This window comes from Neoarius graeffei, chromosome 4 (genome assembly GCF_027579695.1).
Source record: "Neoarius graeffei isolate fNeoGra1 chromosome 4, fNeoGra1.pri, whole genome shotgun sequence".
Lineage (NCBI taxonomy): Eukaryota > Metazoa > Chordata > Actinopteri > Siluriformes > Ariidae > Neoarius > Neoarius graeffei.
The window spans coordinates 17653872-17668657 of record NC_083572.1 but is presented as its reverse complement, the minus strand read 5'-3'; the positions used below and the strand labels follow the sequence as shown (position 1 = coordinate 17668657).

The 14786-nt window shown below is 40.9% G+C and overlaps 1 protein-coding gene across 1 annotated transcript in view; it reads right to left on the bottom strand.

Annotated features, from left to right (window-relative positions):
- Positions 1-511, bottom strand: part of ube2o (ubiquitin-conjugating enzyme E2O) — a 111370-nt gene extending 110859 nt beyond the window's left edge. Inside the window, exon 1 of the mRNA XM_060918150.1 lies at positions 47-511. Coding sequence (XP_060774133.1) covers positions 47-511 — 465 coding nt within the window. The remainder of the gene's footprint in view (positions 1-46) is intronic.
- Positions 512-14786: the final 14275 nt, after the last annotated feature.

Genomic DNA, 14786 nt, shown 5'->3' with positions numbered 1-14786 from the left:
AATGCAAACAATACCATAAAATAACCGGATGTTTTGTTTTTTTCACCTTCGTTTCCCGAACATCCTGCTTCGTTCCCTCGGGATACCACTGCACGCGCACGAAACCCCTACCGAGAGGCCACGTTCGGGACTCCGGTGCCCCGTTCTCAGTATCCGAGCACCCGGGGACACGACCGCCGCCTCCCCCGACTCCTCCTCCTCCTCCGCCGCCGTCTCCACCGCCGTCTCTGCCTCCTCCACCACCTTCTCTGCCTCCTCCGCCGCCATCAAGGTCCTCATCCTCGTCCTCGGTCCAGTCCTCCTCTCCGTGGATCATTCGCACGAGGCCGAAGCGCAGTGAACCGCGGTGCCGACCAGACACCAAGTCATGCGAGAAAAGGAGCCGCTGTGTGCCGCCCGCCGACGGAGACAGAGCCGCGGAGGGAGGCTCAGAGCCCGGACTCGCCGCTGGAGAAAGGCCCGGAGTCGGACACGGAGAGGATGCTGCTGCTGCTGCCACAGGATCCGCCATCACGGCCTCTGCTGCTGCTACTGACAAGAGGAGAGAGAAACAGAGATGGATAGATGGATGTGTGATTGTAGAGGAAATGCCAATAGAAACCCGTAACTGGAGGACCGGCACGTGTTTACGTCGATACGTAAAAGGCTCAAGCCCCTGTGTGCGCGCGCGCGCCGGCACGCGTCACTAATACAAAACAAGTACAGCGCCACCGGGATGCGCGCGCACACCACTCAGAACGGGATCGATTAAACCCTAAACATACATTAAACTAGGATTTAATACAATTGTGTCTTTAGAAGTACCTGTTTTTAAGGTGTTAATTCTATTATTCATATTTTTATTATTCATTTCAAAATTATTATAATTATTGATATTTAATTGTTTCTAGTAAGATTAGTTTTGATTCAATATCGCCTTATTCTGATTCGTTTATTATTATACACTTCTTATCTCTTCTCATTTACAGCGTAGCTGGACCTTAGTACTCTTGTTACTTAAACACGCCCATGGACAAATTGCATGTGTGTGATTGGTCAGTCTCCGGCCTCCTGCAGGCTTTCCTACTTCCTCATTGGATTAGTGTCAACGGTGCCGCCATGTTGGAGGGGCTGGCTTTCCAAATTGATTAGAAGAGGATTTTGGGTAAAGGCTGTTCGAACGTCTGTTTTCTCCAGACGTACAGTATTTACATATTATAATCACAGAACAAGTTTTTACTTTTCACAAATTAAAGTTCTAACCAATTATATAGCCTATAATAATCATTTTTGCTGTTTACTTTTATGACGGCGTTGAGGTATTACAGTACCTAACAGTGGTTATGCAGCGTTTTGTTTGTTTGTTTGTTTGTACAGTTCAATGAAAACAAGCACAACGCCACCGGGATGCGCGCGCACACCACTCAGAACGGGATTGATTAAACCCTAAACAAACAAACAAACAAACAAACAAACATTAAACTAGGATTTAATACAATTGTGTCTTTAGAAGTACCTGTTTTTAAGGTGTTAATTCTATTATTCATATTTTTATTATTCATTTCAAAACTATTATAATTATTGATATTTTATTGTTTCTAGTAAGATTAGTTTTGATTCAATATCGCCTTATTCTGATTCGTTTTTTATTATACACTTCTTATGTCTTTTCATTTACAACGTAAATTTAGGACGTTTGTACTCGTTACTTAAACACGCCCATGGACAAATTGCATGTGTGTGATTGGTCAGTCTCCGGCCTCGTGCAGGCTTTCCTACTTCCTCATTGGATTAGTGTCAACGGTGCCGCCATCTTGGAGGGGCTGGCTTTCCAAATTGATTAGAAGAGGATTTTGGGTAAAGGCTGTTCGAACGTCTGTTTTCTCCAGACGTACAGTATTTACATATTATAATCACAGAACAAGTTTTTACTTTTCACAAATTAAAGTTCTAACCAATTATATAGCCTATAATAATCATTTTTGCTGTTTACTTTTATGACGGCGTTGAGGTATTACAGTACCTAACAGTGGTTATGCAGCGTTTTGTTTGTTTGTTTGTTTGTACAGTTCAATGATAGAAAAAGGTGAAGAAATGTTACATGTTAAATATGCATATGAAGACAGCTTTCTGAATTTTTTTGTCATTATTAAACTATGCTAATTTTACACCGGCTATATCTCTTGTTCCTTTCTCTTACTAAAAAATGTATACAGCAGTATAAATACTTAACGCATTTTAGGGAAGCTGAGTCAGTGCAGTACATTCAGAGAAGGAAAGAAAACAATAAACTGTTACTTAACAGTGTGCAAATGTTACAATACTGAGTAAATATATGCTCATATTCGATACTGGATCCTGAGAAATTTTACTCTGTCATGACACATGACGGCCGCTGGGGGTCAGTAAAGTGACAGCAGGGAAAAATGGAACGGAGACATGGGTTGCCAGATTGTATCCGATCACCTGGCTGCTTTAAAAGGTGATAACAGAGGTGTTAGATAATGTAAACAAGGGCGTTTAGGGGGCCTTCGCTCACCCGATCCCCAATACACACACACATCAATCATCCATCCGTTATCTGTAGCCGCTTATCCTGTTCTACAGGGTCGCAGGCAAGCTGGAGCCTATCCCAGCTGACTACGGGCGAAAGGCGGGGTACACCCTGGACAAGTCGCCAGGTTATCACAGGGCTGATACAGAGACAAACAACCATTCACACTCACATTCACACCTACGGTCAATTTAGAGCCACCACTTAACCTAACCTGCATGTCTTTGGACTGTGGAGGAAACCGGAGCACCCGGAGAAAACCCACACAGACACGGGGAGAACATGCAAACTCCACAAACTCCACACAGAAAGGCCCTCGCCGGCTGCTGGGCTCAAACCCAGGACCTTCTTGCTGTGAGGCGACAGTGCTAACCACTACACCACCGTGCCTTATCTTCTCGTGTTGAAAAACTTGCACTTTTCATACGAAATACATCGCGGATCTGAGTGACATATTTAAATAATATTGGCTGGCTTTTTTTCGTGGTATTTCAGTTATATTCCATTCAGCTAGCATGATATTGAACGAGTCAAAGACAAGTTCAATATCATGCTAGCTGAATGGAATATGTCCGATACGGCACCAAAAAAGCCATTATTATTATACATTCCTTTCGGGTGTTCAGCACATCTTTCTCTTTCAAAATTCTCTCAAAATCTTCTGTATTTAACAAAGCAAACCTGGCAGCCATGTTTGTTTGCAAATTGTCAGTCGCTCGCTCGCACAGAAGTTATACGTCTCCGATGTGTGACATCATGTTGTCTTGACAACCATGCAATATCGTAAATCACATTCAACAATCAGTCTCCATTGGATAGAGTGACGTAATCCACGTAGGATAAGCAATATGATAATATTGCATGCCATCAAACCAAATGAATGAAACCCACTAGAAGGGAAGAGAATACAGTACATATTTTTATTCCATTGAAAAAGTGTCGTGTATTCCTGATATTTCACTCCAGTGACATCACTCCCAGTGTTTTCCTGCTGTCGAGATGCACGTTGTGAAAATGGCAAACTGGTTCAACATTAAAATTCTTTTGATTAACTTGCAGGGGGGTTTCTTTGTGTGTGGATGTGTCTGTATAATATAAAGAATATAACACGGTGGTGCAAAGATATGAAGTTTATCTTCTTGTGTTAAAAAATATATATCATTCGTTTGCTTCGCTTGTGAAGTAAGGTGAGAGAGAAACAGCATTTCGATTCTCCTATATGTCCTGGATATATAGTGAATGGATAATACAACCCCGATTCCAAAAAAGTTGGGACAAAGTACAAATTGTAAATAAAAATGGAATGCAATAATTTACAAATCTCAAAAACTGATATTGTATTCACAATAGAACATAGACAACATATCAAATGTCGAAAGTGAGACATTTTGAAATTTCATGCCAAATATTGGCTCATTTGAAATTTCATAACAGCAACACATCTCAAACTAGATAGAACTCCACGCCAACAGCGTCTATGGGGATGCCTCCGCCCGATAGACTACACACCTTATTAAGTTGTGATTTGGGGATGGACATTTGACCTGACAGTAATCTTGACCGGGTGAAATTACTTGTATTAGCCTTGGAGATATTGTGTTCACAAGGTTTTCGGACAGACATTTGACCTCACAGTGACCTTGACCTTAAACCCTTTGATCTGAAAATCTAATCAGTTTATCTCTGTCCCCAAATGCACAAATGGTGAAAGTTTGGTGAAATTCCTTTCAGTAGCCTTTGAGATGTCGCGTTCACAAGGTTTCGGGACGGACGCACGCACGGACGCATGCACGGACAGACGAACAACCCAAAAACATAATGCCTCCTGCACCTTACGGTGGTGGAGGCATAAAAAGTTGGGACAGGGGCAATAAGAGGCTGGAAAAGTTAAAGGTACAAAAAAGGAACAGCTGGAGGACCAAATTGCAACTCATTAGGTCAATTGGCAATAGGTCATTAACATGACTGGGTATAAAAAGAGCATCTTGGAGTGGCAGCGGCTCTCAGAAGTAAAGATGGGAAGAGGATAACCAATCCCCCTAATTCTGCGCCGACAAATAGTGGAGCAATATCAGAAAGGAGTTCAACAGTGTAAAATTGCAAAGAGTTTGAACATATCATAATCCACAGATTCAGAGAATCTGGAAGAATCTCTGTGCGTAAGGGTCAAGGCCGGAAAACCATACCGGGTGCCCGTGATCTTCGGGCCCTTAGACGGCACTGCATCACATACAGGCATGCTTCTGTATTGGAAATCACAAAATGGGCTCAGGAATATTTCCAGAGAACATTATCTGTGAACACAATTCACCGTGCCATCCACCGTTGTCAGCTAAAACTCTATAGTTCAAAGAAGAAGCCGTATCTAAACATGATCCAGAAGCGCAGACGTCTTCTCTGGGCCAAGGCTCATTTAAAATGGACTGTGGCAAAGTGGAAAACTGTTCTGTGGTCAGACGAATCAAAATTTGAAGTTCTTTCTGGAAATCAGGAATGCTGTGTCATTCGGACTAAAGAGGAGAAGGACGACCCAAGTTGTTATCAGCGCTCAGTTCAGAAGCTTGCATTTCTGATGGTATGGGGTTGCATTAGTGTGTGTGGCATGGGCAGCTTACACATCTGGAAAGACACCATCAATGCTAAAAGGTATATCCAGGTTCTAGAGCAACATATGCTCTCATCCAGACGACGTCTCTTTCAGGGAAGACCTTGCATTTTCCAACATGACAATGCCAAACCACATACTGCATTGATTACAGCATCATGGCTGCGTAGAAGAAGGGTCCGGGTACTGAACTGGCCAGCCTGCAGTCCAGATCTTTCACCCATAGAAAACATTTGGCGCATCATAAAACGGAAGATACGACAAAAAAGACCTAAGACAGTTGAGCAACTAGAATCCTACATTAGACAAGAATGGGTTAACATTCCTATCCCTAAACTTGAGCAACTTGTCTCCTCAGTCCCCAGACGTTTACAGACTGTTGTAAAGAGAAAAGGGGATGTCTCACAGTGGGAAACATGGCCTTGTCCCAACTTTTTTGAGATGTGGTGTTGTCATGAAATTTAAAATCACCTAATTTTTCCCTTTAAATGATACATTTTCTCAGTTTAAACATTTTATATGTCATCTATGCTCTATTCTGAATAAAATATGGAATTTTGAAACTTCCACATCATTGCATTCCGTTTTTATTTACAATTTGTACTTTGTCCCAACTTTTTGGGAATCGGGGTTGTAAAAAATTTTTGAAATATCCATTCACCACTGAAAGATAAACTTCATATCGTCACGCAACTGTGTAATATCCTCTATATATGAAACAATGTCCAAAATTTATAATACCTCATTACCTTGGATGTAGGGAAAACACTTAAAACACACACACAAAAAAACATTGACGTTGATGAGTCCCCAAATATTTCCTAATAGCACTTGAAAAACAACCATGACACCATTAAGCTACTTATTATAACGAAAGGCTTATGGACTTTGGAAAATCATCTCTTCACTGATTGTGAGTGTCTGAGTTGCTTTCATTCTGAAAAGATCTCAAGGTGATTAGTGTTTCAATCACCTGAGCAGTGATTATATTCAAAGTCAACAGGCTACTGTTCTCAAAGCTCATAGCAAATTAACATGTTAGCCTTATTCTTCTTACCCAAGATATATAGTCCTGGATATGACTTTAAACTACAACCGGTGGTGAGTCTCAGATCCAGGAGGACTTGAGTATTGGGGAAAGTGGAGTTACCCCTTAATCACCATTGTTCCCAGGTCTGCTTTGACCCAGAGTGGTAGCACCTGCCTGGGTTCCAGCTATGGGTTAAATAGTACATCACCAATAAGGCACGGCCAGCAGGCACTTTTTGGTGAAATATGGCAGATGAACCCAACAGGGTCAATGGCACACTACCAGATAGCATGCAGAAGAGCCACTCAAATGGCCAACGGATGGCATCACTCAGCAAGTCAGTTGTCACTGCGGGGCAACTTCCATACCCGTCAGGTCTGTGACACTTTTGTGCACCACTTGGCATCAGGACTGGAGGTCCAGAGAGACAACACGATGAGGGCACAACATCGTTTGTCTTACTTTACTGTGCAAGGCGCTTCATGAGGAAATCACAGCCCATCTGCATTTCTGCCCATCCTAATGAAGCAGTCATCATCACTAGTGATGGACAGCTGCCGTTGCTGACGACCCAAGATATTAGCTAGCTAGTTTAAGCTATTTTTTTCAATTTCAATTATATAAAAAAACAGAAGCAAGAACATGAACAAACTGATGAAATTCAAATAATTATTATGAATATCTTACCAGAGTTTTGGTACCTCTTTTTACACAACAGAGTGCCCAATACATGACTGATATGTGACTGACTGATACATTTAGCAATTATTCCATGAAATCAAGCTGTAGATGAGCACCGAGTTGGCTATAAGCCACGTACAGTGCCTTTCAAAAGTATTCATCCCCCTTGGTGTTTGTCCTGTTTTGTTGCATTACAAGCTGGAATTAAAATGGATTTTTTGGGGGGTTAGCACCATTTGATTTACACAACATGCCTACCACTTTAAAGGTACACATTTTTTAATTTTTTTAAATTGTGACACAAACAATAATTGAGATGAATAAACAGAAATCTGGAGTGTGCATAAGTATCCCCCCCCCCCCCCCCCCCCCCCCCCCCCAAAAAAAAAGTCAATACCTAATAGAGCCACCTTTTGCTACAGTTATAGCTGCAAGTCTCTTGGAGTATGTCTCTATTAGCTTAGCACATCTAGCCACTGGGATTTTTGCCCATTCATCAAGGCAAAACTGCTCCAACTCCTTCAAGTTAGATGGGTTGTGTTGGTGTTCAGCAATCTTCAAGTTATGCCACAGATTCTCAATTGGATTTAGGTCTGGGCTTTGACTAGGCCATTCCAAGACATTTAAATGTTTCCCCTTTAAATCATTCCAGTGTGTAGCTTTAGCAGTATGTTTAGGGTCATTGTCCTGCTGGAATGTGAGCCTTCGTCCCAGTCTCAAACCTCTGGCTGACTCAAACAGGTTTTCCTCCAGAATTGTCCTGTATTTAGTGCCATCCATCTTTCATTCAGTCCTCACCAGCTTTCCTGTACCTACAGATGAAAAACATCCCCACAGCATGATGCTGCCACCACCATGCTTCATTATAGGGATGGTGTTCTTAGGGTGTTGGGTTTGCGACACACGTGACATTTCCCATGATGGCCAAAAAGTTCAATTTTAGTCTCATTTGACCAGAGAATCTTCTTCCATGTGTTTAGGGAGTCTACCACATGCTGTTGGGCAAACTCAATGTGATATTTTAAGCAATGACTTTTTTCTGGCCACTCTTCCATAAAGCCCCACTCTGTGGAGTGTATGGCTTAAAGTGGTCCTATGGACAGATATTCCCATCTCCACTGTGGATCTTTGCAGCTCCTTCAGCATTATCTTTGGCGTCTTTGTTGCATCTCTGATTAATGCCCTCCTTGCCTGGTCTGTGAGTTTTGGTGGGCGGCCTTCTCTTGTCAGGTTTGTAGTGGTGACATATTCTTTCCATTTTGCTATAATGGATTTAATGGTGCTCCGTGCGATATTCAAAGTTTGGGATATTTTTTATGACCTAACCCTGATCTATACTTCTCCACAACTTTGTCTCTGACCTGTTTGGAGGCTCCCTGGCTTTCATGTTGCTTGCTTAGTAGTGTTGCAGAGTCAGGGTCCTTCCAGAACAGGTTGATTTATACAGACATCATGTGACACTTTGATTGCACACAGGTGGAATCCTTGGATTGTCCTTTTTTGCACACTATTTTAAAAATCATCATGGCCCCCTAGTGGTCCAGGGGCCCTACACAATTGACTATGTCACTTTTCGGAAGGATTGGTCCTGTATGTAAAATATCACGAAATAATTCCCAATACATTGACTGTCTATGTTTTATCTCCATTACATTTTATCCACCACCTCAAGACTATTTAGACAACTATATATGATTATAAACACCCCAAGGAAGTGAGAGGGAAATTCCCAGTCAAGCAACTCCACCATCTTGTGTTTTATTCAGACCAGTTCAACCAGGTTTAGGTTTAAAAGAGCAACAGTTTTATGACAAAATTAAAAAAAAAAAAGTTAAACATTTTTAATCACAGATTTTATAGATTTCTGTAATGATCACTAATAAAAGTTATGAAAAGTGTGTATTAATATATTTATAGTAAAATGAGGCTCTTCATCCTTGTGTTGCTCAGTGTCTTTATGGAGTTTTGGAAAATGTCCTCTTGGTGCTTGTGTTTTTTTTTATCTGGGTTCTCTGGTTTCCTTCCACCTCCCTAAAATATCCCAGTAGGTACAGTGGTGCTTGAAAGTTTGTGAACCCTTTAGAATTTTCTAGATTTCTGCATAAATATGACCTAAAACATCATCAGATTTTCACACAAGTCCTAAAAGTAGATAAAGAGAACCCAGTTAAACAAATGAGACAAAAATATTTGACTTGGTCATTTATTTATTGAGGAAAATGATCCAATATTACACATCTGTGAGTGGCAAAAGTATGCAAACCTCTAGGATTAGCAGTTAATTTGAAGGTGAAATTAGAGTCAGGTGTTTTCAATGGGATGACAATCAGGTGTGAGTGGGCACCCTGTTTTATTTAAAGAACAGGGATCTATCAAAGTCTGATCTTCACAACACATGTTTGTGGAAGTGTATCATGGCATGAAGAAAGGAGATTTCTGAGGACCTCAGAAAAAGCGTTGCTGATGCTCATCAGGCTGGAAAAGGTTACAAAACCATCTCTAAAGTGTTTGGACTCCACCAATCCACAGTCAGACAGATTGTGTACAAATGGAGGAAATTCAAGACCATGGTTACCCTCCCCAGGAGTGGTCGACCAACAAAGATCACTCCAAGAACAAGGCATGTAATAGTCGGTGAGGTCACAAAGGACCCCAGGGTAACTTCTTAGCAACTGGAGGCCTCTCTCACATTGGCTAATGTTAATGTTCATGAGTCCACCATCAGGAGAACACTGAACAACAATGGTGTGCATGGCAGGGTTGCAAGGAGAAAGCCACTGCTCTCCAAAAAGAACATTGCTGCTCGTCTGCAGTTTGCTAAAGATCACATGGACAAACCAGAAGGCTATTGGAAAAATGTTTTGTTATGGATGAGACCAAAAGTGAACTTTTTGGTTTAAATGAGAAGTGTTATGTTTGGAGAAAGGAAAACACTGCATTCCACCATAAGAACCTTATCCCAGCTGTGAAACATGGTGGTGATAGTATCATGGTTTGAGCCCGTTTTGCTGCATCTGGGCCAGGACGGCTTGCCATCATTGATGGAATAATGAATTCTGAATTATACCAGCAAATTCTCAATTTTTCAATTATTCCAATTATTTTCAATTTTAATTGGTGATGTCAAGTCTACCCCTTTTAATTATTTTAATTACTTTTAAAATTTTTGTTTATCTTTATATTTTACACATTTATGCCATTTTTCTACACTTTCTTGCTAGCTTGGGTTTTAATCTAGTCCAATTTCTCTATTTATTCTGTTTCCCTGTAAACATTGTTCCAAATCTTGTGTTATGTTGTGAAGCACTTTGGGGCCAACTTTGTTGTATTTAAATGTGCTATATAAATAAAATGACTTGACTTGACCAAAGAATGGTTAAAGAAGAATAAAGTTAATGTTTTGGAATGGCCAAGTCAAAGTCCTGACCTTAATCCAATTGAAATGTTGTGGAACAACCTGAAGCGAGCAGTTCATGTGAGGAAACCCACCAACATCCCAGAGTTGAAGCTGTTCTTTACGGAGGAATGGGCTAAAATTCCTCCAAGCCGGTGTGCAGGACTGATCAACAGTTACCACAAACGTTTAGTTGCAGTTATTGCTGCACAAGGGGGTCACACCAGATACTGAAAGCAAAGGTTCACATACTTTTGCCACTCACAGATGTGTAATATTGGATCATTTTCCTCAATAAAGAAATGCCCAAGTATAATATTTTTGTCTCATTTGTTTAACTGGATTCTCTTTATCTACTTTTAGGACTTGTGTGAAAACCTGATGATGTTTTAGGTCATAATTATTTATGCAGAAATATAGAAAATTCTAAAGGGTTCACAAACTTTCAAGCACCACTGTAGATTGACTATGCTAAATTGCCCCTGGGTACAGTGGCAGCTCAAATCATATGGTCCACATTCACTTTTTAAATTCTGTTGAAACACTAATTATCTATTTTGTCTGAATGACGACTAAAATGGTGATATTTCAAAGAAAGGTGATGTTTCATTTATTTCATTGTCTTTGTACAGTAGTATAATCATGAGACAGTATACTCACTATCCCATTTAGCTCCATAGAGTTATTATTGTCAAGAATGTCAACTGCAAAAAGGTAATTAGGGGCCCACTGGGGCAGGAATCACGCTGCCTCATGCTCATTCAATATGAATGTTTTCAGGGGAGGAAGAGCAGGATAGTTAGCCGCAGTTCACTATGACTTGTTAGGGTTATCGTGTATGTTGTTCTTTTTTTTTTAACTTCAAATAGAACTAGTTTTTAAAAATACTCAGGCTATGTAAAATGTGAGAAATAGTTTCTCGAAAAATAGAAAGTCTTTTGTGTGGTTTTTGAGATCTAGTTGTGCTGGAAATTTCTCTGAAACCTGGCAATCCTGGCGAATGATAAATTAGCTCTTCTGTGTGCACTTTGAGAGGAAATAGTTTTTAAGTAGTTTTAAACTACACTACCGTTCAAAAGTTTGGGGTCACCCAGACAATTTTGTGTTTTCCATGAAAAATCACACTTTTATTTACCACCATAAGTTGTAAAATGAATAGAAAATATAGTCAAGACATTTTTCTGGCCATTTTGAGCATTTAATCGACCCCACAAATGTGATGCTCCAGAAACTCAATCTGCTCAAAGGAAGGTCAGTTTTATAGCTTCTCTAAAGAGCTCAACTGTTTTCAGCTGTGCTAACATGATTGTACAAGGGTTTTCTAATCATCCATTAGCCTTCTGAGGCAATGAGCAAACACATTGTACCATTAGAACACTGGAGTGATAGTTGCTGGAAATGGGCCTCTATACACCTATGGAGATATTGCACCAAAAACCAGACATTTAGTAGAATTTAGTTAGAATAGTCATTTACCACATTAGCAATGTATAGAGTGTATTTCTGATTAGTTTAAAGTGATCTTCATTGAAAAGAACAGTGCTTTTCTTTCAAAAATAAGGAAATTTCAAAGTGACCCCAAACTTTTGAACGGTAGTGTAATAATTAGCTCAAAGAGGATAAATAGACCTAACATAAAGCAGGTAAACAACAAATCCAACACTGCTAAAAAACCCAAAGTAGGTGTTACTTTGAAATTTGTTCAACATATTGGGAGTTATTTTTTTTTTTGGACAAAGAAGCTTAAAGGAGATGCGCAGAACCATGGCCTCACTTTTTGTTTATAAATGCCTTGAGACCTCAAGACTGGCATAGGAATAGTTTTGAGCGTTAACAAATCTAATATAATAATTTTTACGATTAAAATGATTCATATAGGTAGCGGTCTGAGTGAATGACCTTGACATCTGTGACTTCACTGCAGGAAGGGTATCGGTCTCATCGTCAGTTCCGCTATACTAAAACACAGAGCTAATTGCAACTTCAATCTAGAGGTCTGTGCGGGACAGAATTTTCAGTCCCGCCCGCTCCCGCATTGTGCAGTCCCACTCCCGCCCGCTCCCGCAAAGAATTATGATTTTCAGTCCTGCTCCCGCCCGCAAATCCTGCATGATGCAGACGTTCACGTTATTTCTCACGAAAGTTCTTGTCATTGGCTTGGGGAATTAAACATGCTGAGCTTAGCTGAGCTCTCCACTGACCGATCCTTCACCTAGCGCACGTAGCGAGGGTGCGCATTGCCAGGCGGCATGCACAGCTGAGGCTTTACAGAGATACCCAACACACCTACCAAAATCTACAGTGGATATTAAGAATATTGTACATTGCACATAGCTTATATGTCACTCCTCACATTTACATTCTAGGAAATACAAGTAGGCCTATAAGAAATTAATATAATTTAAAGACACAGCGTGATGGTGCCCCGCCCCCTACTTAGAGTGGATTTAAGCATAAATATCTACAGCTCACGTTCAGGGGTACGTTTCAAGCAATGTACCTCTTTTTAAAGCAGCACTTACTTCTGAAGCACTGTGAGCTTCACTAGAGGAGCTCTGCTCTTCTGCCATGATCGGAGATCTCAAACACGGAAGAGCGGAAAGGAATCGGAAACGTACGCGAGATTAGACCAAATCCGCAAATTTAGGCATCTTAAAATGTTTTTATTAATGCCAAATAAAATATCCAGCACAAATTATATATGATAGACATACATTAATAATTTATACATTTTATTTTAAACACGTTTTTAGTTAGCAGGACTGCAGCTTATCACCTCTCCCGCCCACTCCCGCATTGTGCACTCCCCCTCCTGTCCGCGCCCGCAATGAGCTTTCAAAATTTGTCCCGCGCCGCACTGCTTTGCGTCGGGTCCCGCGGGAGTGCAGGGCTCTACTTCAATCCTCCATTTTGAGCTAATTTATCGCCATGCCACGTAGATGTGTTGCTGGCAGGTGCAGCAACACGACAGAAGGTGCATTTACATTGCATTCATGGCCCAAGAATGTTCAAACTGCAAAGATTCGGATGCATTTTGTGAGAAGTTCACAGGCACATTGGGTACCTACGAAGTGGTCTCTCCTCTGCTCTGCACATTTTACTGAGGAATCGTACGAGACCTCTGATCTGTTGAGGAGCGTTGGCTACAAGCCCATGTTGAAAGAGGGTGCAGTACCAACAATTAAAGGGTGCAGTACCAACAATTAAAGGAAAAGAAAACTACAAGGAAAGGAAAGTAAGTTCAGTTGCACCAGTTCTCCCGGAGTGTGAGCCAAGGGTTGTTGCTAAAACCCAGGAGGGAACGGGACGCGACATCGCTCAGGCAGTGATCTCCCCGCGGTTGTTGCTAAAACCGGTGACGTCTGGTCCTGGGTTTTAGTAATTGCCTGAGCCAAGCAGTAATGGCGGAGTACTCAGTATGGAGAAAATGGAGAATGAGTGGACCAGCCATCTAAATTCTCCGCTGGATATGCTCGCCTCAGCAGCAATATTTCGCCCTTATGTGGAAGAAGCGAATAAACGGAGAACTGAACGAAGAACTGAAAGTCAGATTGTTTCAAAACAATCGGCCACAAGGTCAGCCTTCAAGAAGTGAGAACACAGACGGGTAAGATGCGACTCTCATTTGAATACAAAACAACACCACTCGTTTTTTACCTGCATTTGGATTAATACATGTAACTTGTATTGTGTGTTTAAGTATAAGAATATTTAATTTGCTTCAGAATGTGATTGTCTCAGTTCATCTGATTATTTAATTATCCTTTTATGTTTTATCAGTGAAAATGCATGCATGTACATGTATGTTGCATAAGTTAACACACCTATCCTGTTTTAATGAGAGTCAACCTACAGTGGTGCCTGAAAGTTTGTGAACCCTTTAACATTTTCTATATTTCTGCATAAATATGACCTAAAACAATCAGATTTTCACACAAGTCCTAAAAGTAGATGAAAAGAACCCAGTTAAACAAATGAGACAAAAATATTAGATTTGGTCATTTATTTATTGAGGAAAATGATCCAAAATTACATATCTGCGAGTGGCAAAAGTATGTGAACCTTTGCTTTCAGTATCTGGTGTGACCCCCTTGTGCAGCAATAACTGCAACCAAACGTTTCCGGTAACTGTTGATCAGTCCTGCACACTGGCTTGGAGGAATTTTAGCCCGTTCCTCCGTACAGAACAGCTTCAACTCTGGGATGCTGGTGGGTTTCCTCACATGAACTGCTCGCTTCAGGTCCTTCCACAACATTTTGATTGGATTAGGGTCAGGACTTTGACTTGGCCATTCCAAAACATTAACTTTCTTCTTCTTTAACCATTCTTTGGTAGAACGACTTGTGTGCTTAAGGTCGTTGTCTTGCTGCATGACCCACCTTCTCTTGAGATTCAGTTCATGGACAGATGTCCTGACATTTTCCTTTAGAATTCGCTGGTATAATTCAGAATTCATTGTTCCATTAATGATGGCAAGCCGTCCTGGCCCAGATGCAGCAAAACAGGCCCAAACCATGATACTACCACCACCATGTTTCACAG